Source organism: Diaphorina citri, unplaced genomic scaffold (genome assembly GCF_000475195.1).
Source record: "Diaphorina citri unplaced genomic scaffold, Diaci psyllid genome assembly version 1.1 scaffold322, whole genome shotgun sequence".
In the NCBI taxonomy this organism is placed as follows: Eukaryota; Metazoa; Arthropoda; class Insecta; order Hemiptera; family Psyllidae; genus Diaphorina; species Diaphorina citri.
In genome coordinates this window covers 166271-192589 of record NW_007377757.1, presented here as the reverse complement: position 1 = coordinate 192589, position 26319 = coordinate 166271, and the positions used below count along the sequence as shown (strand labels likewise).

General features: G+C 37.8%; 1 protein-coding gene across 1 annotated transcript in view; it reads right to left on the bottom strand.

The window, feature by feature from the left end:
• LOC103507566 overlaps positions 1–26319 on the bottom strand; it is a 115650-nt gene that overhangs the window by 30244 nt on the left and 59087 nt on the right. The window contains exons 5-16 of the mRNA XM_026822396.1: positions 19997–20235; positions 19112–19211; positions 18550–18765; positions 17529–17615; positions 15293–15381; positions 15061–15133; positions 14093–14131; positions 13680–13815; positions 12721–12829; positions 10705–10737; positions 10114–10190; positions 6728–6900 (exon numbers count right to left, since the gene is read on the bottom strand). Of these exons, the coding sequence (XP_026678197.1) occupies positions 6728–6900; positions 10114–10190; positions 10705–10737; positions 12721–12829; positions 13680–13815; positions 14093–14131; positions 15061–15133; positions 15293–15381; positions 17529–17615; positions 18550–18765; positions 19112–19211; positions 19997–20235 (1371 nt within the window). The remainder of the gene's footprint in view (positions 1–6727; positions 6901–10113; positions 10191–10704; positions 10738–12720; positions 12830–13679; positions 13816–14092; positions 14132–15060; positions 15134–15292; positions 15382–17528; positions 17616–18549; positions 18766–19111; positions 19212–19996; positions 20236–26319) is intronic.

The window sequence follows — 26319 nt, the reverse complement described above, 5'->3', positions numbered from 1 at the left end:
GTTTTCATTTCTGTGCACATTTATATCTTTGTTAAGCATAATAAGAAATGCAAACCTACATATTTCCAAGACGGTAAATAACTAATCACTCGAAGCTTACACATTTAATTATGAAAAATATTAGGCTGTTCAATGTACCTGGTACCAGTGGTACCTATTGTGTATTTCTTGTGGTTCTTTAGCTGGACCTACAAATGAGAGATGTACCTATCTACTTTTACTTATCTAAATTCAGAGAAACCACCCTCTTTCATAAAACTGATTGATTAAAGAAATGATTTCAAAGGCTGATCTCGAAAGTTATTTTATTTTCTGTGCCATTTTGTGAATGAAATGAGAGTGTGAAATAATTTGTGCTGAGTATAATATTGTAAAACTGAAAGGTGAAAGAAACAACCATCATGCTTGTGCTAAACAGAAGATAGTTTTGTGATAAAACCACAAAACATATCGTGAAGAACCCTTTACCATCACAAGTAAAACCATGCTTAGTTTTCATTTCTGTGCACATTTAGATCTTTGTTAAGCATAATAACAACTACAAACCTACATATTTACATATTTCCGGTAAATAACTAATCACTCGAAGCTTATACCTACATTTAATTATGAAAAATATTAGGCTGTACAATGTACCTGGTACCTATTGTGTATTTCATGTGGTTCTTTAGCTGGACCTACAAATGAGAGATGTACCTATCTACTTTTACTTATCTAAATTCAGAGAAACCACCCTCATTCATGAAACTAATTGATTAAGAAATGATTTCAAAAGCTGATCTCGAAAGTTATTTTATTTTCTATGCCATTTGAGAATGAAATGTAAGTGTGAAATAAGTTGTGCTGAGCAGTGAGCATAATATTGTAAAACTGAAAGGTGAAAAAAACAACCATCATGCTTGTGCTAAACAGAAGATAGTTTTTAATAAACAGAAGATAGTGCTAAACAGAAGATAGTTTTTAATAAAACCACAAAACTCCCGAAATAAAAGTTGGTACCTATTTTTTTAATTTAAATTTGTAAAACTTCTTTTATCCCAACTTTGACTCGATTTAGGTCCATTTTTACAAGATGCAATAGTTTACTTAATAAATTTAATAAAGTAATACTTTAGTGCCTTTGCAAAAGACTACAGATATTTTCTCTAGCAAAGGTATGCCTAACACTGCCAACGTACAAATCCAAGTCTTTAAATGATTTAGGCATGCTTTTGATTTTGAAGACTTGGATTTGTACGTTGGCAGTGTTAGGTAAATGAAGAATTGAGTACAAGGCAGCGACAAAAAGAACTACCTACTGATTCAGAATCGAACAACATGCAAGGTGCATAATCCCATGATACTCCCACAAAATACCAAGGTAGAGGACGTGCTCATCTTGATCCATAATATAACTACCAAGGTATTCAAGGCACTCAACGTGTGAAAAATTTTCACCAGATTTTGAATTTTTTAGGTGTTAAGGTGTTTTGTAGGAGTTTTTCATAATCAACTATCAACTACCCAAGACCAAGTTAATATTTCAAATTTATTTTTTTCTCTGAACGTCCAGGTGACTTTTGTATATCCCTGACAATCTTTCCCACGTAACCCTATAAACGTTTAGCTTCAGTAAGAATTTTATTACTGATCAAACATCTAGGGCTCTACCTAACGGTGTCATTTTTCCTTCCCATCTAACCCCTTGAAAATAACCATTCCGTTCCCTAATGAGAATTTTTTTACTGAAAAATTCGGGATTGTGGTTCAGTTTTGGATGGCACTGACTTACGTTTAGTACTTTTTACTGCAGCAACAGCTCCCAATGTTTCTCTAGGTATTACTAAAGCACATGAACTTCTCTTTTTTCGCTTGAAACTATTCTTTCTGGTGACTTTTTCGAGCACTTCCTTACTCAAAGTCATTGATATTTTTCTTTTGTCACTTTCTGAAAGTTGATTAGTGGGACTCGAGGCAGAGCTACTACTACTTGCTTTCCAACATGGCATTGCTCCAATAGAGTCTGATTTCATTATTTCTTTTCTTTTTGTTTCCTTCTTCCTTATCACTGGTGTAAATGTATCATCTTTCGTCATGAAGCTGCTGCTCCGAACATGCAAAGATTCACTACCAGGAGGCATAGTTTTATCTTTAGTCACTTCTATCTCGCATTCTTTTTGTTTGTTTATCATTCGATCTATTCTTTCTCTTTTCAAATTAGATACAGTACTGTATATTTCACTCAGTTGTTGTTTCAGTGCATTAACTTGATCCATAGAGAGGCTACTCCACAAACGGCTTCCAATGTATTTCGTGCATTTGCTACCAGACGGTCTTGGAATAGTACCTGCTGCCCTATCAACTTCCGACACTGGTCTTCCTCTGATAGAAGCTGTGGTAGATTTCAAACTTGATGCCAAATCCACCACTGAAGATCCACGCCAAAGAGGTTTATACACGTCTTTCTTCAAATCAAGCTCTCTCTTTTTATAATCCTCAAACATGGCTTCTTCTTTAGTAATGTCGATAAATTTTTGCTTCAGATCTTCGACAGATTTTTCCTTATTCCTCAAACCTCTATCTTTATTTCGTTGCCACTTATCGGTATCCTTCGTAAGGAAGAGTAGGTCCTTTTCTTTTTGATCATCCTTCAATTTGTTGAAAAGAACTTTCAATTCTTCTTCAGCCTTTTCTTTAGTTCTCAATTGTTTCCAGCGATCAAAATCAATTATTTCTTCGTTTTTCAACCTTGGTCTTAGGTCAGTTTTTGATGTTGTCTTTTCGAGCTCGCCCATTCTTTCTAAACTGGAATAAAATGCATGAAGTTCTTTGAATCTGTCTGACTTCTTGTGTGAGTGCATCATCTCCAGCACATAGGTATGATAATCTCGATTTTGTTCAGAAATATTTAGTTCACTTCTATGTGATGGTTGCACTCTATCAACCACAGAATTATTTGCATCTGCGTCACCAGCACTTCTGGCACGTAAACTTTTGCTCCAGGTCCCTGATGATCCTTCAGTTGGTTTTGAAGTTGACTTGGTAGATTTTATCCTACGGCTTGCTGGAGATGATGTTTGGTTTTCTCGACATAATCGAGGTACTTTTTTTGGCTCTTCATCATATTCCTCTGTAGTGGATAAAGGAGACAGTGGTGGCTCACTAGAACTTCTCCCTTTTATATTTGCAGCTACAGGACTTTGGACCCTTGAAAAACTACTACTTTGGCTCCAAACATCATTGGGACGGTCAAATCGATCGATCTTATCCAGAAACTCAGACCTTCTGTATCTTAAACAAGGACTTGGTGATCGATGTCCTTTTTCTTTCTTGTCCCGATCCAAGCTACAAAATTTTGATTCGCTGACTGGTCTCTTGTTTGCTAAGTAAACATTGAGTAATCCTAAAGATGGTTCGGATTTGTAACTCACAGGCTTCTCAGATAAGTGCTGAAATTTTTGTGCTTTTTCGAGAACCGACGATGATCTACAAATGCTGCTTGATACGGAGGGTGTTGGAGAAAAGTTACGTAAGAGGAGATGTTGGAAGAAAGTATCTGATACCAGTGGACAAGGGTTCTTGGTTTCAATAAGTCCTGATTTCGCTGTTTCAGGTTTTCCAATCTCTTCGTACACATTATCCGTATCATCTGTTTCGCTTTTAGATTTCGAAATTTTCTTGGATTTTTTGCCATTTTTCTGAGAACTTGAAGGGGTTTCAGAATCCGATTTAACCTTTTTGGTTTTCTTGGATTCTTTGCCATTTTTCTTAACATCGGTCACAACTTTTTTCCCCGATAAAGTTTTGATTATAGCCAAAGGTTTTGAGGTTAAGAAATCAATTGGATAAGAGGTTATTTCGGCGAAAGAGGTAAAAAGTTTAGGTTGGAGAGATTGAGAATACGAGCACCTTGGCTGGCACCAACCGAAAAATTCTCATCATTCATTTGTTTGGGTTTTCTATGACGAATGTCAAAATCGGCAAATGGAAACCAGGTGGATGTGTAGTTTTAGGGTACGGACATGATTACATGACCACTATAGGTACTTAAAATGGGCTAAAGTGTCATAACAGCCTTGGGAAAGCAAGAAATCCGAAAGAAAATTGTAACTTTGTTCACATAACCATACAACCTCCTTTCGATTTTTTTTTCTTCCCAGCACCAGCGCAGCGATTTGTACCGCTATCTAAGGTTCACCTCGCTAACCGCTACATCACAAAGTTTGGTGAGTAATTGATCCTAGTCATGGAAGATGCCCTCATAATTTCTCTGCCTTTGGCTGAAATGGCCACTGTTACTCTCAAGGCTTTATCTTCCTTCGGTTTCTTTGGGTTTTTGGTTGAAGTGTAATAAGTAGTCGAACTTTTTACAACTGTACCTGGCGGAACAACTTTGGAACCTCTGAGTATTCTTTCTTTCGCTTGTTTTTCACTCAGCACTTTTTTGACTTCATTGGGACTTTTAAGATCGGGTGACTTGGTCAATCTGGAGTTTATCACTTCTTGTTGATCACGTCTAGATCTAAGCGTTGTGTTCAAGGTCGGACCTGAGGTACGAAGTCCATCCTTAGTTCTATATCCTGGACTAGGTGATTCAGTTCTGGATACCCGATGTAATGGACTCGATACTGTGGTGCTAGATGAAGCTACTGGGGGAGAACTGTATCTGGAGGTACTAGGTTTAGGTTGAGAGGTAGATCTGGCGTCTACATAACTAGTTCTTTCAGAACTCGTGCGTTTTGAGATCGGGGAAAGTGGTGTTGCACTTCGAATATTTGATTGCGAAGTAGATTTAGTTTTGGCAGTAGGAGTCAGCTTTGAAGTTGAGTTTGATGGAGCACTTCTGGTCATCGTAGAACTTTTTTGCATTTGCGATGTTGATGGCCCAAACATGGATTTTACTATAGGTGAGCTAGCTCTCTTGGGACTCAATGATTTCACTCTGAATGTCCCAGTGTTGATCCGCGTCGATGGTCTGGGACTTAGAGATTTAGGTCGGGAGACATCTAACTTATGGGTGATTCTCTCTTTAAGATACTCCACGTTTGAATCAACTTCAATGCCTGGAGAGTTTCTACTGATGCGATGAGGAGACACAGAGAGTTTGGAGAAGTAACGTAACGTTGAGTTGTATTGACTAGATTTTCTCTGTGGAGGTAACTTATGGGTGATTCTATCTTTAAGATACTCCACGTTTGAATCAACTTCAATGCCTGGAGAGTTTCTACTGATGCGATGAGGAGACAAAGAGAGTTTGGAGAAGTAACGTAACGTTGAGTTGTATTGACTAGATTTTCTCTGTGGAGGGGTGGGTGGAATGTATCTGGCTGTAGGGGCAGTCCTCTTATAGTTGACAAATATTGGAGGTGGCGCATGGGTTTCAATTGACGTCACGGGGTAGCAAATGATTTCTTTCATGAGGTCAGGATCAGGCATGATCTTTTTGTTCTTGTGTACTCTGATCCGAGTTAAATGAGGTGAAATGGGAAAATATTCAATGTCCGCGTCATCTGAAAAATTTCAATTCACTTTGATTTGATGTTTTGTGTGATGATTGCGACGTTGGGAGGCATAATGAGCTCTAGAACTGATCTGACTTAGTGTCTCCATGCAGTAAGAATAACTCTTTGGTTCAAGCCGTAAGTTAGGTGATCAGTTCTAAAATGTCTCCAAAGTGATTTTCTACAAAAGGGTAAATAATGAACCATACCCTGTGGTGATGTGGAGTGCCAAATTATTTATTAGTCCGAGGTGCAATTGCCTGTGTCACTCGCCTGCCTCACTTGTGGAGGCGACACAGAATCTGCGTGCAGTTTTTTTTCTAGGCGCGCAGTTTATTTTGATCAACCACAAAACTCCCGAAATAAAAGTTGGTACCTATTTTTTTATTTTAAATTTGTAAAACTTTTATCCCAACTTTGACTCGATTCAGGTTCATTTTTACAAGATGCAATAGTTTACTTAAGAATAAAGTAATACTTTAGTAGTGCCTCTGCAAAAAACTACAGATATTTTCTCTAGCAAAGGTGTACCTAACACTGCCAACGTACAAATCCAAGTCTTCAAAATCAAAAGCATGCGTAAATGAAGAATTGAGTTCAAGGCAGCGACAAAAAGAACTACCTACTGATTCAGAATCGAACAACATGCAAGGTGCATAATCTCATGATACTCCTACAAAATACCAAGGTATAGGACGTGCTTATCTTGATCCATAATATACGAGTAACACCCGTATTTATAAACAAGTTCTTCAGATCCTTCTGAGAATGCACTTGGAAAAAAACGTACTCAGAGGTAAGCACGTTCTAAGCCCGTTCAAAATAAAATGGTATTTATAAACAAGTCCGATAAGAGGTAAGACCGGTCTTTCCCTGACTACCAAGGATGTCAAGGCACTCAATGTGTGAAAAAACTTCACCAGGTTTTGATTTTTTTAGGTGTCAAGGTGTTTTGTAGGAGTTTTTCATCATCAATTACCCGAGACCAAGTTAATATTTCGAATTCAATATTTTTTCCTGGACGTCCAGGTGACTTTATATACCTGACAATCTTTCCCACGTAACCCCATAAACTTTTAGCTTCAGTGAGAATTTTATTACTGATCAAACATCTAGGGCTCTACCTAACTGTGTCATTTTTCCTTCCCATCTAGGTAACCCCTTGAAAATAACCATTCCGTTCCCTAATGAGAATTTTTTTACTGAAAAATTTACGTCACCCTCAGGGTGGTGTTCTTTTTCCTTACCTTTCGGTTTTTCCGGCGCCGCTTTTCTCAGGCCATGTAGAGGTACTTCGCCACCTTGCTGTATGACTTTGTACGCGATCTTCTGCTCGCTGGGTGACAGCTGTTGCTGATTCTCATCTCGCTTCTTGAACACAAGGGTGGAGTCGCTTTCATAGCCGGACTCTTTCAACGCACTGAAAGAAAATCAGAGCCAGCCTAGTTAGCTTGGTTGATATACCACAAAACTCCCGAAATAAAAGTTGGTACCTATTTTTTTATTTTAAATTTGTAAAACTTTTATCCCAACTTTGACTCGATTCAGGTCCATTTTTACAAGATGCAATAGTTTACTTAAGAATAAATTAATAAAGTAATACTTTAGTGCCTTTGCAAAAGACTACAGATATTTTCTCTAGCAAAGGTATACCTAACACTGCCAACGTACAAATCCAAGTCTTCAAAATCAAAAGCATGCGTAAATGAAGAATTGAGTTCAAGGCAGCGACAAAAAGAACTACCTACTGATTCAGAATCGAACAACATGCAAGGTGCATAATCTCATGATACTCCTACAAAATACCAAGGTATAGGACGCCTAACACTGCCAACGTACAAATCCAAGTCTTCAAAATCAAAAGCATGCGTAAATGAAGAATTGAGTTCAAGGCAGCGACAAAAAGAAATACCTACTGATTCAGAATCGAACAACATGCAAGGTGCATAATCCCATGATACTCCTACAAAATACCAAGGTATAGGACATGCTTATCTTGATCCATAATATACGAGTAACACCCGTATTTATAAACAAGTTCTTCAGATCCTTCTGAGAATGCACTTGGAAAAAAACGTACTCAGAGGTAAGCACGTTCTAAGCCCGTTCAAAATAAAATGGTATTTATAAACAAGTCCGATAAGAGGTAAGACCGGTCTTTCCCTGACTACCAAGGATGTCAAGGCACTCAATGTGTGCAAAAAACTTCACCAGATTTTGAATTTTTTTAGGTGTCAAGGTGTTTTGTAGGACTTTTTCATCATCAATTACCCGAGACCAAGTAAATATTTCGAATTCAATATTTTTTCCTGGACGTCCAGGTGATTTTATATACCTGACAATCTTTCCCACGTAACCTTATAAACTTTTAGCTTCAGTAAGAATTTTATGACTGATCAAACACCTAACGGTGTCATTTTTCCTTCCCATCTAGGTAACCCCTTGAAAATAACCATTCCGTTCCCTAATGAGAACAAATAAAATGGTATTTATAAACAAGTCCGATAAGAGGTAAGACCGGTCTTTCCCTGACTACCAAGGATGTCAAGGCACTCAATGTGTGAAAAAACTTCACCAGGTTTTGATTTTTTTAGGTGTCAAGGTGTTTTGTAGGAGTTTTTCATCATCAATTACCCGAGACCAAGTTAATATTTCGAATTCAATATTTTTTCCTGGACGTCCAGGTGACTTTATATACCTGACAATCTTTCCCACGTAACCCCATAAACTTTTAGCTTCAGTGAGAATTTTATTACTGATCAAACATCTAGGGCTCTACCTAACTGTGTCATTTTTCCTTCCCATCTAGGTAACCCCTTGAAAATAACCATTCCGTTCCCTAATGAGAATTTTTTTACTGAAAAATTTACGTCACCCTCAGGGTGGTGTTCTTTTTCCTTACCTTTCGGTTTTTCCGGCGCCGCTTTTCTCAGGCCATGCAGAGGTACTTCGCCACCTTGCTGTATGACTTTGTACGCGATCTTCTGCTCGCTGGGTGACAGCTGTTGCTGATTCTCATCTCGCTTCTTGAACACAAGGGTGGAGTCGCTTTCATAGCCGGATTCTTTCAACGCACTGAAAGAAAATCAGAGGGGAGTAGGTCAGAATAGGCACTCTGCTATGAAATAGGAGGAAGATGTTCTTTCAATTATCTGCATTAGGTATCCCCTCAACCTTAACAGCTTAACACTTAGGTACTTGACGCTTGACGTGGTATCTCGTTCCCAGAAGATTGTTAATCTACCACATAGGTACTGTCAAAGACAATCCAACAAACCTCAGTAGTGTAGTACTGTAGTAGTCATTACATTGGACTTCGCATCCGGCAGTTGGTGGTACAGTTCAAGTAAAATCAGTAAATTTATCAGAGGTAGCAGAGTGTCGATAATGTTCGTTCTCGGAACGGCTGGCTTTCTCCTATCCTGTTTTCCTTCTCTCTTCGATTTCGGGACGATAAGACCATAGCAGTTAATGTTCCCTCTGTCAAACCTCTTTAAAAAAAAAGAAAAAAAAAATCAGAGGGGAGTAGGTCAGAATAGGCACTCTGCTATGAAAAAGAAGGAAGATATTCTTTCAATTATCTGCATTAGGTATCCCTCAACCTTAACACATAGGTACTTGACGTGGTATCTCGTTCCCAGAAGATTATTAATCTACCACATAGGTACTGTCAAAGACAATCCAACAAACCTCAGTAGTGTAGTACTGTAGTAGTCATTACGTTGCACTTCGAAACCGGCAGTTGGTGGTACAGTTCAAGTAAAATCAGTAAATTTATCAGAGGTAGCAGAGTGTACTAGTCGAGGAACAGTATTTGTGAAGATAAATGTCTACTTACTAGGTCATGAAAGGTTGCTTCGTGGTGGGAGAACTGACTACGGTGGGAAAAGGTCTTCCTTTGCCCTGTTCCATTTGCTGAAAATCAGAACAGAAACAATACACTTGATCAATGCTAGTCATCAGATCTTTTATACGTTATTCAACTGCAACACACTTTTTCCTGTGTTAAAAGAATATCACTCAAATTTTACAGATAGATCCATTTCCATCCGCGATAAATCAGACATATATTAGTCAGGATTTGATCTCGGCACCTCTCGTTACAGAAGCGGGTATTGGTCAGAAATCATTCCCGAAGGACCAACAATTCGATGGGACAGTGTGGCGCAAAGTACTGAATGAAACACTATGAGGGCTATGAGATTTGTAACTTTGGTGTATTTGATAAGATCAAAGCAGTTAATGTTCCCTCTGTCAAACCTCTTTTTTTAAAAAAAATAATAATAATAAAATAAAAAAAAAGAAAGAAAATCAGAGGGGAGTAGGTCAGAATAGGCACTCTGCTATGAAATAGGAGGAAGATATTCTTTTAATTATCTGCATTAGGTATCCCTCAACCTTAACACATAGGTACTTGACGTGGTATCTCGTTCCCAGAAGATTGTTATCTACCACATAGGTACTGTCAAAGACAATCCAACAAACCTCAGTAGTGTAGTACTGTAGTAGTCATTACGTTGCACTTCGAATCCGGCAGTTGGTGGTACAGTTCAAGTAAAATCAGTAAATTTATCAGAGGTAGCAGAGTGTACTAGTCGAGGAACAGTATTTGTGAAGATAAATGTCTACTTACTAGGTCATGAAAGGTTGCTTCGTGGTGGGAGAACTGACTACGGTGGGAAAAGGTCTTCCCTTGCCCTGTTCCATTTGCTGAAAATCAGAACAGAAACAATACACTTAATCAATGCTAGTCGTCAGATCTATTATATTTTATACGTTATTCAACTGCAATACACTTTTTCCTGTGTAAAAAGAATATCACTCAAATTTTACAGATAGATCCATTTCCATCCGCGATAAATCAGTCATATATTAGTCAGGATTTGATCTCGGCACCTCTCGTTACAGAAGCGGGTATTGGTCAGAAATCATTTCCGAAGGACCAACAATTCAATGGGACAGTGTGGCGCAAAGTACTGAATGAAACACTATGAGGGCTATGAGATTTGTAACTTTGGTGTATTGCTTTCTAAATTAATAGATTACGTTTCTTGGCCTATTATTATGTTAAGGCGATCTCTTCTTGATCTTTTGTATGCCGCGTCCATTTTAGTATAGGGCTATTGCACTGCCTAATATAAACATATACTTCTTGGTCTAATATAAACATACTTAATTATAGAGATGGACATTCAACTATAACAACAGACAACAGAATACTTACGCCATCGAATATGTCCATCATATCATCCCACCACTGGAACAAGGGGAGAACATAGAACACAGAAGGGGGAGGAACACAGTTAGTCACAATCACGGACGAACAATAGAAGTTGACAAAACAGATATCACAGAAACTTAATTCTAAATAACACGCGATAAATAGATTACATACGAGACATAAATTGGGTTCAATGAATATTTACATATTGTGGAATGAAAGACGAATAACAATGAAAATTTAAGCTGTGCCCACACATAGTCGGAGACCGTCAGTGTGTCTACATTAAAATCGATCAACATCGACTTTGGTCGATCGTGGCGTAGACTTATTTCTTTCCGGAGATAGCAAATTTGTCCCACCACTGGAACAAGGGGAGAACATAGAACACAGAAGGGGGAGGAACACAGTTAGTCACAATCACGGACGAACAATAGAAGTTGATAAAACAGATATCACAGAAACTTAATTCTAAATAACACGAGATAAATAGATTACATACGAGACATAAATTGGGTTCAATGATTATTTACATATTGTGGAATGAAAGACGAATAACAATGAAAACTTAAGCTGTGACCACACATTGTCGACGACCGTTAATCGACATTGATCGACGGTCGACGACCACATTGATGTCAACTGAGACCGTCCACAGTGCTTCGACAACATAGATTCACCTCGTCGATCGACGGCCGTCGACCTTGTGTGAACACAGCTTTAGAGCATATAGGGACGACCAAAGTCGATTAACATCGACATCGACTTTGGTCGATCGTGGCGTAGACTTATTTTTTTCCGGAGATAGCAAATTTGCTTACCTGCTTGGCTTCTTTCTCCGATATAGACGAGTGTCCCGGCTGATAATTCTCGATCCTGCCAGGCTGATTCTTGTAGATTTCCATGGCATGTTTGATCGAGTTCTGATAGCTGTTGAAATCAATGGGATAAGAGGTTATTTCGGCGAAAGAGGTAAAAAATTCTGGCACCGACCGAAAAATTCTCATCTTTCATTTGTTTGGGTTTTCTATGACGAATGTCAAAATCGGCAAATGGAAACCAGGTGGATGTGTAGTTTTAGGGTACGGACATGATTACATGACCATTATAGGTACGTAAAATGGGGCTCAATTGTCATAACAGCCTTGGGAAAGCAAAAAATCCGAAAGAAAATTGTAACTTTGTTCACATAACCATACAACCTCCTTTCGATTTTCTTTCTTCCAAGCACCAGCGCAGCGATTTGTACCGCTATCTAAGGACGAACAATAGAAGTTGATAAAACAGATATCACAGAAACTTAATTCTAAATAACACGAGATAAATAGATTACATACGAGACATAAATGGGGTTCAATGATTATTTACATATTGTGGAATGAAAGACGAATAACAATGAAAACTTAAGCTGTATCCACACATAGTCGACGACTGTCAATCGACCTTGATCGACGGTCGACGACGACATTGATGTCGACTGAGACCGTCCACAGTGCTTCGACAACATAGATTCACCTCGTCGATCGACGGCCATCGACCATGTGTGGACACAGCTTTAGAGCATTTAGGGACAAAGACTACAAAATTCACTTCCGGCTTGCAAATGAGTGCAGACCTGCAGAGTAAAATTATTGCAGTTGACATTGCTAAGGAATACAAACATCCTACTTTCAAGCAAGTGACATGTCAGTGAACGGGTATGAATCCCAAAGAGGGCGTACTACACAAACATATTAGGCTGTGTCCACCCATAGTCGAAGGCTGTTGACCATGTGTGGAAACAGATTTACAATGTTAAAAATCAGAACCACATTAATGTTCTTGTCAACGGTCACTTTTGACAAGATATAAAACAAAATTAAGCGATCCTATAGGTGTGTCCACTACATAGTCAACGACCGTCGATCGACTATGTTCTGACATACCTTTAGAGTGTGTCTACATTAAAATCGATCAACATCGACTTTGGTCGATCGTGGAGTAGACTTATTTTTTTCCGGAGATAGCTAATTTTCTTACCTGCTTGGCTTCTTTCTCCGATATAGACGAGTGTCCCGGCTGATAGTTCTCGATCCTGCCAGGCTGATTCTTGTAGATTTCCATGGCATGTTTGATCGAGTTCTGATAGCTGATGAAATCAATGGGATAAGAGGTTATTTCGGCGAAAGAAGTAAAAAATTTAGGTTGGAGAGATTGAGAATACGAGCACCTTGGCTGGCACCGACCGAAAAATTCTCATCTTTCATTTCTTTGGGTTTTCTATGACGATTTGACGAACGTCAAAATCGGCAAATGGAAACCAGGTGGATGTGTAGTTTTAGGGTACGGACATAATTACATGACCACTATAGGTACGTAAAATGGGCCCAAATCAATGGGATAAGAGGTTATTTCGGCGAAAGAGGTAAAAAGTTTAGGTTGGAGAGATTGAGAATACGAGCACCTTGGCTGGCACCGACCGAAAAATTCTCATCTTTCATTTGTTTGGATTTTCTATGACGAATGTCAAAATCGGCAAATGGAAACCAGGTGGATGTGTAGTTTTAGGGTACGGACATAATTACATTACCACTATAGGTACGTAAAATGGGGCTCAAGTGTCATAACAGCCTTGGGAAAGCAAGAAATCCGAAAGAAAATTGTAACTTTGTTCACATAACCACACAACCTCCTTTCGATTTTTTTTCTTTCCAGCACCAGCGCAGCGATTTGTACCGCTATCTAAAGTCCACCTCGCTAACCGCTACATCACAAAGTTTGGTGAGTAATTGATCCTAGTCATATAAGAAATATAAAAAAGAAATAATCTATAAATGCTAAAAGTACCTATAAATGCTAAAATGAGTTTTAATCGCGAAAAGCTTCCTAGTGACCCCCCCCAAAAAAAGCAACAACAACCCCGACCAAAAGTTGTGACTTTGGCGAAAAATGAATAGCTCACCCCGAAAGGGAATTTAGCTAAATAGAGCATTTCGTACCTGATATTGTCGACGTTATTGACAGCCGAGACGAACTCATTCTCCTTATTGCCCCGGGCAATACGTCTCCTATCCAGGGTGGCATATTTGTTACCCGTGACTCCTTCTGGCTCTGACGAGTACCCGTGACCATCCTCTGTGAACCGAAAGCAGTAATTTTAGTACCTCATTTTGTGAATTGTGAAGTTGAATTGTTATCTCCCAGGCAATTTTTCGCCCTTTGTTTAAAGAATTCAAAGGCAAATTTTCGCCCTTTGTTTGTAATTTCTTGTATTTGTTTGTGTACATTGAATTATACCCAATGAAGAATCTAAATAAATAAATGAGTTGAGACCCAATAATTACACTGGGGACTTTGTTGGGACAAAAAACTGATAGCTAATATAAATTACAAATAAGAATATTCCAATCACCTTTTCGTTTAGCTTTGTACCGAACGGTAACATAGTCTTCTGCAAAACACAAAACAAAACACAGAAGAGGAAATTGGTAAGTTGGAAAGCACGCATTGGTAAGTGCGGGAAGACAGAAATATGAGGACCTTCAGATCGGATAAAATTACACATACCTAAGAAACATTTAAAATTTAAAGAATGTCCCAAAAGGACCAAGGTCAGAATTGATCTGAGGGTTGGATGTGGATAATCATGCTGAAATGAGGGGGCACAGTGGATAATATTGGGACCTAATATAAGCATTTGAAAAAGCAGCGTAATACAAAACCATAATGACCAAACGTAGACGAAGAAAAGAGCCCTTTTTTATGCAAAACAAAGAAGTAATAAAAAATAGATAAATTTAAGAAAAATTAAAATTCACATTAAAAATCCCTCTAAAAAGACTTCCCAAGATTGTCGTTTCAATTCACCTGAACACAGAAAAATCCCAATATTCTCAAACTTGCGTCGAAAAGGTTCTCAAATCATGCAATCGTTAAAAGTCAATCTTCATCCCTTAAAAGAAAAGATCTTGATTTTCAAGGAATACCAATTTTCTTTTGGGGAAGACGAGTTAAATCTAAACCATATTTTCAGAAAACCAATGTTATAACAGCAATAAATAGACGAGTTTCTGTACTTTCACCAGTGGAAACGGTTGATAGCGACACCGCGACGGTGCACCGATTAATAATGTAACTCATTGAAACGGTGTAAATATTAAAGTAAAAATCATACAATCTAAAGAAAGTAAAAATCATACAATCTAGTCAACCATTTCAACCGGTGCTGTAGGGGCAAAGAAACTCGTCAAATGTTTATTTCCAAAGCACCAAATCCGGGGGAAACACATTGAAATATCAGCAGAGTAATCGAATATTTGTGACGTCACCGAGTCGGTTTATACAAGTCCTCCGCCCAAATTCCGTTTGATGAATACTTACGGTCTGAGCCGAACTTATGCAAGGAGTCGTACATCTTCTTGTACCATTTCTCTTTGTTGTCATCGTCCACTTCCTGAAATTAAAATCAAGAGGTCACATAGTTTTCGTAATTTGATCCTCTTGGTCACCCATATCACTCCAGTCACCCACTAAAACCATATGATCACTCTGGATCACCTACATTTATGCATATGTACGTCCCTTTAGGCTTCTTTCACTAGGTATGACTTACCGATCTGAGAGAAGTGGGTACTCCTTCCTGAATGGTAGGTCCAACCCCGGCAACTTTCCTCGCTTTGGGTTTGTTTTCATTGATGGAATCTAAAAATATAGACGACGCAAATTTGTTTGGTTAAAGGTTTTAGGTAGGTAATTTAGGTGAAATGAAAGTACAAAAAAATAGTTAAAGCGCCTAAAAGAAGAAGAAGAAGAAAAAAAAATATTAAAAAAATTAGGCGAGATATACTACTTAACTCACCTATAAGAATTTGCCTTAAAGTCCTGAACATTTAACTTTTAATGTGTCGGTGACCTATAATACTGATTCAGAGTTCAACTGTAGCTTTTGACCAAAACTTTACGGCACAACTAAGATATCTTATCCCTGTAACACTGAATAACAGCACAACTAAACTATATTATTCCTGTAACACTGATACTCTTACTAAAAAACACACTCAAAAGCTCTAATTACAGCAGCGTAAAGAGATCATTAAATCACGGCAATAAATCGCGTTATCTGTTGATAGATAGGACAAGATACTGATCTGACACCGTACAACACTACAGGTATGTTCAATCTTGCTGATTGCCTAGATTACACATTCTTCACCAATTCTAAAGAAATTTTTGGTGAGACTCAAAGAATAGAGACTATCAACTTATTGAGGTTCAGGAATGGTTCTCGACTCAGGCAACGAATATCTAGGAACTATGAGACAGTTCGAACTTGAAAATGCTTAAGTCACTTTTAGGTAAAGCTCCGAGGTTCTGCTTGGTTGCAGAAGACAAATATCTAACGAAATTAACGATAATATGTTCTCAAAAGGTTCTATAGGTACAAGAATTAGAAGACGAAGGGATTTTCACTATGCATCTGCAATCCGCATGCACTAATGCAAAAATTATAGGCGTTAGGTCGGAAGCAAAATTAAGAATAGCAACAAACCAATGACCAAGATCATTCGAACAGAAATCAGAGTATTGCTAGAGTTAGGTCGGAAGCAAAATTAAGAATAGCAACAAACCAATGACCAAGATCATTCGAACAGAAATCAGAGTATTGCTAGAAAAAAAAAACAAAGTATGGTCAGGCGAGGCTGAAGCTCTATTCTTTGATCAGCGAAGATGGTACACAAGATGCTACATGGCATAGTACCACATTGTACTGCAGAGGTAAACAATAGAAGTAGGTATTATTTAGGAAAAGGTGTGTTCATAGCATCATAGAAAAGTATAGGATGTTTGAGAAGTTCAACTTTATTCGGAATTCAGTGTCTATTTTAAAGATTTTTAAAGAGTTTTGATAGAGGGATACAGGTTTTATCGTCCCGAAATCGAAGAGAGAAGTAGAATAAAATAGGCCGATAGGAGAAAGCCTGCCGTTCCGAGAACGAAGCTTGTCTGTTTATTTTAGTAGGATAAAGTTTATCCCTGACGGGAATCAAACTCGTGACCAAGATCTTACAAAGTAAACGCACTACCCTCCAAGCGCTATCCAACTATGCTGGCAAAAGAGTAGTCAAATTAATGAAAACTTTAACGTTCAATTTGCAAAGGACCGAAGTAAAGTCTGACTTGCTAAAGAAATAGCAAAGATTGAGTGCGAAGGGTATCCATTCGTAAATTTTTTGAAGCCAAAACCAAATGACAGCCCAAAGAAATCACCCCAGGGCTGCTTGAGAGGCTGACGAAAAACACCGACCCCGTAAGGCGGAGAAGAAGAAGTCAGGACTGAAGTAAAACCTGACAGACATACTATAGCATGGTTCAAGAGAGGTACTTGACATTCCTATCAAAACACTACAAGTACCCGTACCACTTGCTATTATATGGGCCATACCACATACCTGACATACCGGACTCTTTCTAGTCAATCAATTCAACTTTCGCTTTCTATGTACATATTTTGGGGCACTGCGCGGGAAAGTTTTTTCTGAATTTTTTGGAATGTTCCAACTTTATGTAGGTACAACAGAAATGGACCCTTCTTCCTTCTTCTAGTTTTTTTTCTTCTTCTTCTTCTTCTTCTTCTTCTTCTTCTTCTTTTTCATTTTAACCATTTGTCCATGGCTCTTCCTGTGTAGATCACAGTCTGTAAATTCATCCCCTGGATGCAATGCTAACTTATCAACAAAAACAGACAGTTACTGTCGAAATAAACTTCTAGTTCTGTAAATTATTTGTACCTATCCAAGGCCGAAACCCTCATATCCTTAATCTCAATGAAGAAGAAATATAGGACTCACCAATGTTGTTATCGTTCTGGTCTTTCTGTTGCTGCTTCTCAGGCATGTTGGGTTCCAAGTAGGAAGCTCCTTTGGGAATTTGACCCTCTGGAAGCACACAGGAATAGAGTAAAAAGATCGTAAACGGAAATCTCCTTCTTACAAAGACTTGAATGAAAGAAAAACGTAGAAATATCCTCCAAAACTATTGAGACGTAGAAAGTACGCTAAACTACGTACAAAGTTACAAATATATTTTTTCTTCCACAAGTGTCGAAAGCTTGGAAATACGAATTCCTCTCACTAATTGACGCTTGCGCAGTCGCTTTCCTCCTCTGCTTTCAACGAAAAGGTCCCTGAGATTTCTGTTGAAGGAATTTCAGCCGTTCCAGGTGAAAAGGTCTATATTTATTTTCACAAAGTCCGTTTTCTGTCATTGGACGAAAAAGGACCTTTTCTTTGAAACACAGGTAACTGTTCGGGCTTCGGGATCTCTTTAGGAAACACTTACTCCCGCTTAAATCAAGTTATTAAATTAATCCAATACATCCAAGATTTATAAATGTCTGAATTGATATAGGCACATTACCTATGTTTCACGAATGCGTCTTATACGCCAGCCCTCAGATTAGTTCACTGTTGTACTTACTTCAAGTTCAAACCCGATACCTCAATTCAAAAGTTATAGGGAGGATCTGTGTTTTCTGTCTAAAGACGAAAAAGGACCTTTTCTTTGAAACACAGGTAACTGTTCGAGCTTCGGGATCTCTTTAGGAAACACTTACTCCCGCTTAAATCAAGTTATTAAATTAATCCAATACATTATCGAATAAATACTCGGTAACAAAGCAATCCATATCCAAGATTTATAAATGTCGAATTGATATTGGCACATTACCTATGTTTCACGAATGGGTCTTATACGCCAACCCTCAGATTAGTTCACTGTTGTACTACTTACTTCAAGTTCAAACCCGATACCTCAATTCAAAAGTTATAGGGAGGATATGATCACATAACCATGTCAACCCTGTACACTCACCTCTAGCTTTCTGGAGCAGAGTAATAGTCGGATTCTGGGACTTTGGTAAGTTAGGGGAGGCGCGAGGAATTGAGGAACTAGAATAGGAAGAACTCTGTTGGTTCGAAGTGGAGGACTGAGATTGTACTGTGTGAGATACTGTGGTGGTCAGCTCACTACTGGAGCTACGAGATATTTGGGTACTCCGCGATATGAGTGGACTGTCTGGCGTAGACACTGAAACAGCGAAAGAAAAGTGAAGTTCATTAGGTGTCTCAGGAATCAGGTACACTCAGGTTACATGATAACAGTGTGGGCATATCAGGAATCAGGTATTGGAACAGGTACTAAGTAGACACCGTGCCGTCAGAGAATGACGACCATTAGGAATCTCAGGAATCAAATTTCATTCACGAGTCCCTAAGTAAACAGCGTGCCGTCAGATAATAATGGTCACTAGGTATCCCAGATGTCAGGAATCAAAGCTCATCCCAGAAATCAAAGCTCATTCACCTAAGTCCTAAGTAAACAGAGTGCCGTCAGAGAATGATCATCAATAGGTATCTTTTTCTTGTTTACTTACGTGAGGGCGGAGGTGTAGGTGGTGGTATCACATTGCAATGGGAAGGGGCAGGACTCACTGGCAGACTACGAGGAGTGGGGGGTTTGGTAACAGTTGGACTCTGAAAATAATAAAATCAAAATTTAAATAATTACACTTTTTTTTTTTTTTTGCAATATGAATCTGTAAACCCAAACCTCAGTGTCTAAAAATATGTTTGTAAACACTGCAATAATTAAACAAATTTCACCAAAATACATTAGGTAGGTACCTAATTAGGTAAATACCTACCTACTTATTAGGTATTTATAATACGACTATACGAGTTTACTGGTGCACGGTTCACTGGTGGGTGGTGCAACAAACAATCTTCTGATATTCCATTTTACCTGAGTCAAAGGGATTTTGTTGATACAAATCAGCACGTAGTAGCGTTGAAACTTGAAAATCATGTACATTTTGTGCTTATCTAAACCTGACTGATTCCGCTTGTGATAAGGCAAAGAAAGGGTTATGAGGGGTTTGTGGCTCACATCACAAAACCTAATTTTGGCCTCGGCCACAGAGGGTAGCCGCTGTGGCCGAAAGATCGAATAGTGAAGAGCAACTGACATAAGGTTCTGGGTTCGAACATCAGACAAATACGAAAATTTTCGAAATACGAGAAGATAATCATTTTCCGCGACTTTAGCCCGCCACTGACGATGAATTTTATCGCATGCGATGATCGATCAGTCCATCGTGAGTGGGGGAATTTCTATCCGATAAGTTCGACTGATCGATGTACAGATCATTGCATGCGATAAAATTCATCGTGAGTGGCGGGCTTTAGACCTGCGTAAAAGGCTCCTCACTTCAGTACCCCGGGCAAAGGCGGTTCTGCCGCACAATTTTCTCTCCTCTTACCTCAGGTTTCCGGGCAGCGTTTGGCGTTCCCGTCGCTTTCCTCGGCAAGGTGGGTGATTTGAAGTTGACCGGCTGGAACTTGCGTTGCGCACTAGGGGAAGAGGGCGCCGATTTGGGCGTCCAAACCGGTACGGGCGGTTCACTTGAGTCGAGCCGCTTGTTCTGTTCGGTCACCTCCTTGACGGAATCTTCGAGGGATTTGCGCTGAACTTCGGGAGTGGTGGCTGGAGACCAGGTACCTGAAGGGGAGAACGAGCTATTTAGTAATTTCTTTAGTATACTGGCATGCGCGCGAACGTCAAGAGTTCGGAGCGTGATCAAGTCAGGTCTACCTGATTGTGAATGGCTAAACCTTAAACTTTGTGAGGCTCCTTATAACACACAACAAAATTATAAAATTAAACACGGCACGTACCAATAACATTCCTTTGTTATTTACATATATGTAAAGCGTACCTTTGCCAATTACGTGCATCATAAGATCATAATATTTCTACGTGGGTAGGTAATAAGGTAAACTACGAAATGTTCCTTTCTTTGTTTGTTTAATAATAGTTTATGACAAATTTATTATTATTTTTAACAGTATTTTGCATTGCAAGAAGCATCACAACCATCGTTTTTTGTAAACCTCATCCTTCCTCCTCTGCGCTCTTATTTTCTCTGTAGTGCTCGAATAAACTTCATCTTTTCTCCATGACCTCTTCATGTTTTATTACATGTACTCGTACAATATGATATGATCTTGTTAATAATTCGGACAAACACATGGTCTAATTTAGCCTGGTGTGGGCAGAGAGGGGGGAGAGGGGGGTAATGGCCATGTGTTTTTTTGCTTCTCCTGTGATTCATTATTAACCCTCCCCTCTTTTTAGACCCCCTCTTTTTGTCCCTTCCCCTCTTTACCTCTTCCTCTCCCTTGGCCCCAATAGTAAGCACTCGTCAGAAGGAGAGAGGCCTACGATAAATTTTGGACCTGGCATGTTTCGTTTTTGCTTTCTTTCGAAATCGAAAAAAAAATCGAGCGATCTGTGGCGCTTCGTGACCTTCTCGAATGAAATCTGCCTGCTTTTCTTCTTTTTCTTCTTCTTCTTCATTTTCTTGAATGAGAACTCCCTAGATCTTAAGTTCATACATTCTAATTTTCTAATATTTATTAGAATAGCTACATCCTACATCAGACGGGTTTTTAGGCCATTCTCGAGATTAGGCCCTATAGGTTTTGACCAAGTCGAAAAATATCATAATCATACACATAATATATTTTCTGATCTGAATAATCTCTTGTTAGGTATTAATAATAAAATAATTATGCTATGAAGTAGACAAAGGTCTATGACATGGAGTTTCAGACAGCATAGAGCATGGTCAACTGCACACTTCTTTTTCACATTAACTTAAAATTCCTCAAGCTGGATGTACATACGAGTATGTATGTCTGGTTGTCTGGGCATGAAAGAGCTCAAAATAAATAGGTACCTAGATAAAAAGGATTTTTTTATTTATTTAGGTATACCTACCTAGGTTGTGACTTTTGGAAAAAAATATTGAAAAATTATTTGAAACTTTGAAAGACATTGCTCAAGAATAAGGAGCGAAATTCCAGATCAACTTACCGTCTCCTTCTAAATGCCAAAAGAAGCCCAATTGAATGAGGAAACATCAAAATCATCATTTCATTTGAGCATTTCTCAAAAAGATATGAAAATTCAATAATGTTGAAATTTTCGGCTCGAATTGAAAGAATAATCCAAAAGGAGAGCATCAGAAAGCATTATACTAAGAGTGGCGCCATACAGTTCAAACAAATCTCTCATAACTTCATTTTCTGTACAATTATTTTCATCTATGTAATTTTTTTATGTATGTAAAAATCAAATTAATTACCTACAATAACATGTATGGTTTATGCCGTTATAATTTAGTTGGACATTGATTTGGGCAGTGATTCCATGGGTTCATTGAACAAATGAACAATCTTGTTCTGCATAGATAGATTTAATTTTTTCATGCTGGATTGACCCAATTTCATTGAGCCATCTCTTACAAAATCCATTAAGAAATTCATCATCGGTGTTAAAAATTAATTAACCAATTGGATGCTTGTTGTTGTTGGAGACTCTGTTTTTGTTTTCTTTAAGTATTTATTTTATCTTGTGCGTTTTGATTGACAAAATTAGTTTTGTCATAATGTCTTGCATCTTAACTGGAGAGTCTGTTTTTAGAGTTTTGTCAGCACATTTTAACCTTCACATTTTTTATTTCTTTTCGTTCTACAAAAGTGATTTGTCAAGTTTTTATTTTTCGATGACCTTTCTGTGTCATCACCATCACAGTTTTTTTATTATTATTCTTGTCCAAATTGAAAATCTACTCAGACATTGGGATAGACACAAGACATAAGGTGCGTAATGTGTAGATTTGGAAGACAGTGGCCTCAAGTTCTGATAATGGTGATTCTTGAGGCAATACCCTTTTAAAAATCATCTTTTACAATTGGGATGATCCTGGCTCGGTGGTGTTGTAGTCAAGAAGCTCGCTTGTTAAATAGGAGGGCGCGAGTTCAGTCCCATCACTGCCATCCGAGGTATAATATTTTGTTCTCAATATAAATTGAAAATTTGACCACAATAATAGGTAGTAGGTTCTAACCTATTGCTGAAGTAAAGGAAAAAGGAACTTCTTAGTCCTATTGCTAAGGAGATAGAGATCAAATGTAGCTAAGACCTGGTTCAATTTCCTCACCAGCACGTAAACCCGATTTTCCCATACAGTGGCAAGCACCCATCCAAATGTTAACCACGCTCAACGTTGCGTGTACCTTTAGGTAGGTATTAGGAAAATAAAGAGCTGGCATTACCTGGCTTTATCGTCTTGGCAACAGGTACAAATTTCGATGGAACTGGCATTTTGATAGGCGAAAGTAAGAAGAAATATCCAACACAGTTCTTCACAAGAGATTTATATCCAAAGGTGCAAATTTATACTAAACTTATTTCACGGACGCATCCAATTATTTGACAAAAAAAAAAAAAAAATGATGGAATAATTTTGATAGGCCTCGAATTTGGTCAAAAAAGGGAATTCGGAATTTACTCAAAGTATAATACAACACTTATCATAAAGAAAACAAGGATTGATTTTGTCAATTTATATATTTATTGGTTTAAGAAGACCTAATTTTAAGTTTATTTATTGAGGTAGGTACATTAAAAGATCCTTAAATAAACGATAAGATAAAAATGGTAACTCAATACAGATAGCGAGAAAAAACACCACCTAACAAAAAAATTGCTATTTTGTTCCTAATTTATTGCACGTGAAACAATGACATGAACATTCGCACTAAGTTAGATTGATGTTGACCTCGAACCAGAAAAAAATGCACAAAAATTAGAATTGCACACGTAGAAAAAGCGTTTTCATCTTTTACAATTGGGATGATCCTGGCTCGGTGGTGTTGTAGTCAAGAAGCTCGCTTGTTAAATAGGAGGGCGCGAGTTCAGTCCCCATCACTGCCATCCGAGGTATAATATTTTGTTCTCAATATAAATTGAAAATTTGATCACAATAATAGATAGTAGGTTCTAACCTATTGCTGAAGTAAAGGAAAAAAGAACTTCTTAGTCCTATTGCTAAGGAGATAGAGATCAAAATATGTAGCTAAGATCTGGTTCAATTTCCTCACCAGCATGTAAACCCGATTTTCCCATACAGTGGCAAGCACCCATCCAAATGTTAACCACGCTCGAAGTTGCGTGAACGTTTAGGTAGGTATTAGGAAAGTAAAGAGCTGGCATTACCTGGCTTTATCGTCTTGGCAACAGGTACAAATTTTGATGGAACTGGCATTTTGATAGGCGAAAGTAAGGAGAAATATCCAACACAGTTCTTCACAAGAGATTTATATCCAAAGTTGCAAATTTATACTAAACTTATTTCACGGACGCATAGATAGATTTAATTTTTTCATGCTGGATTGACCCAATTTCATTGAGCCATCTCTTATAAAATCCATTAAGAAATTCATCATCGGTGTTAAAAATTAATTAACCAATTGGATGTTGTTGTTGGAGACTCTATTTTTGTTTTCATTGAGTATTTTTTTTTATCTTGTCGTGCATTTTGATTGACAAAATGAGTTTTGTCATAGTGTCTTGCATCTTATATCTGGGATGTTTTTGGAGTTTTGTCAGCACAGTTCGGACGTTACTTGTTGCTTACTAATGTAAAATGTTCGCTACTAAAAGGACGGAACACAGAGGAAGAAAGGCGACCACAACAAGATGAAGGAGAAGAAGCATAAGGAGGGAAAAGAATAAGAACACAAGAAAATAAATAAAATCAACAAACAAAGAGAAGCCATAGAAAAGTCCGAGAATCAGAGGTACCTAAAACTGTAAACATAAATGACAACATAAAGACAAAAAGACAAGAGAAAAGAATTGGTAAACAAAGAGCTAGCCAAAGAAAATGACCAAGATAAGAACAGTATTGAAATCAAAATCTCGTAAAAAGGTAGAAAAGTTGTCAATCGAGCTGTCAAGAGTAGATAGAGTAGAAATGGGAAGACTTGGAAATTGACCTGTCAACGTGGGAAAGAAATGAATGGAATTCGTCTGAACAACGTTGAATGCACCGAAATTTTGGAGAAACACTTAAGTTGTTTAACGTTGAGCGTGGTGGGTATCAGAACTGGTGACTATTTTGTGCAGTCTGCTAGCCAAAACGGGGATACAAGTGGACTAATTTGTAGGTATATATGAAACCCTGAATTAGAATACCTGAACTTGCGTATTAATGGAAATCCAAAACTACCAAATTAGTGGAGATGCCAAAACTCAACTAAAATTCGAATTCACCTACAAATGGAGATAATAAAGTAGGACTGAAAAATATACCTAATAGACATAATGAAGGAATTAAAATTAGAAAACGAGCAAGGCTGAGAAGGTGGCGGGAAGATTGTAAAATTCTGGCAACTATATTAATTTTTTGTACATAAATATATACATATAGGTATGTACTTCATAGAGAAATATGTAGGTATAAGTTCAAATATAATTTCTAAATATTCAGTGTGAGTCAAAAGATAGAAGTGACAGAAGATCCCAAGAGAGAGTCAAAAGGATGTAGGTATTTGAAAATTTTATTGACATCATAGGTAAATACCTACCTAAATATTTATTAATTGATCTGCAGAAGGCCTTACAGTATAAGTCTTACAACACTAGTGATTTCCAAGAAGCTAAAATAGTAGGTACCTGTTACATAAACAGTAAACTAATTAAATTTAAAGGCCAAATTTCTGCAGAAGGCCTTTGATTCATAAGGTCCAATAAAATTATCCTCAATACCCCCTAAAAAAGCAGATAAGCTCAATTCTATTCCTATTTCCTAAAGATTTTGAGATATCAGCTGTGTTATGAACCGTAAGTAAATGGTGTCTCCGCCTCCCACAATTTTAAAATTTCAACAAGGAGTACCTACTTATTCGCCACCCTGTAGGATTTATCATAAAAATTTGTAAGCACTCGTCAGAAGGAGAGAGGCCTACGATAAATTTTGGACCTGGCATGTTTCGTTTTTGCTTTCTTTCGAAATCGAAAAAAAAAAATCGAGCGATCTGTGGCGGCGCTTCGTGACCTTCTCGAATGAAATCTGCCTGCTTTTCTTCTTTTTCTTCTTCTTCTTCTTCATTTTCTTGAATGAGAACTCCCTAGGTCTTAAGATCATACATTCTAATTTTCTAATATTTATTAGAATAGCTACATCCTACATCAGACTTTACGGGTTTTTAGGTCATTCTCGAGATTACGCCCTACAGGTTTTGACCAAGTCGAAAAATATCATAATAAAGTATTTTTATCTTCAAGTGACGCACTCTTTTTCTTTATGAACGAAATTTTGCACCTATTGTGAACTCCATAATGATTTATTTTGAATGGATTTCAAGTTCAAACGATGAGTAAGTAGAGATAAACAAATCCGTTGCATCCCAGTGATTATAAATTTATCCACTGGGAATCTGGGATGATACCTAAATCATTTAATTTATTATGGTAAGTAGGTATTAGATTAATTATTAGATGGGTAGTATTTGGTCATTGCCTTCATTTACTGCCCAATTAGGTATAGCAGGAGATAGAGGTATGTTCAATTGTTCATCTTTCAACGGAACCTTTACTTTAAGTAATTCTCTATTTAAACTATAATACTTATTATTTAAATTCATTGAATTACCACTTATGACTTTATGATGCATCAACCTTTGAATTGATAAGTTTTTTTTTTTTTTTTTTTTTTTTTACTAATTCCCCTTT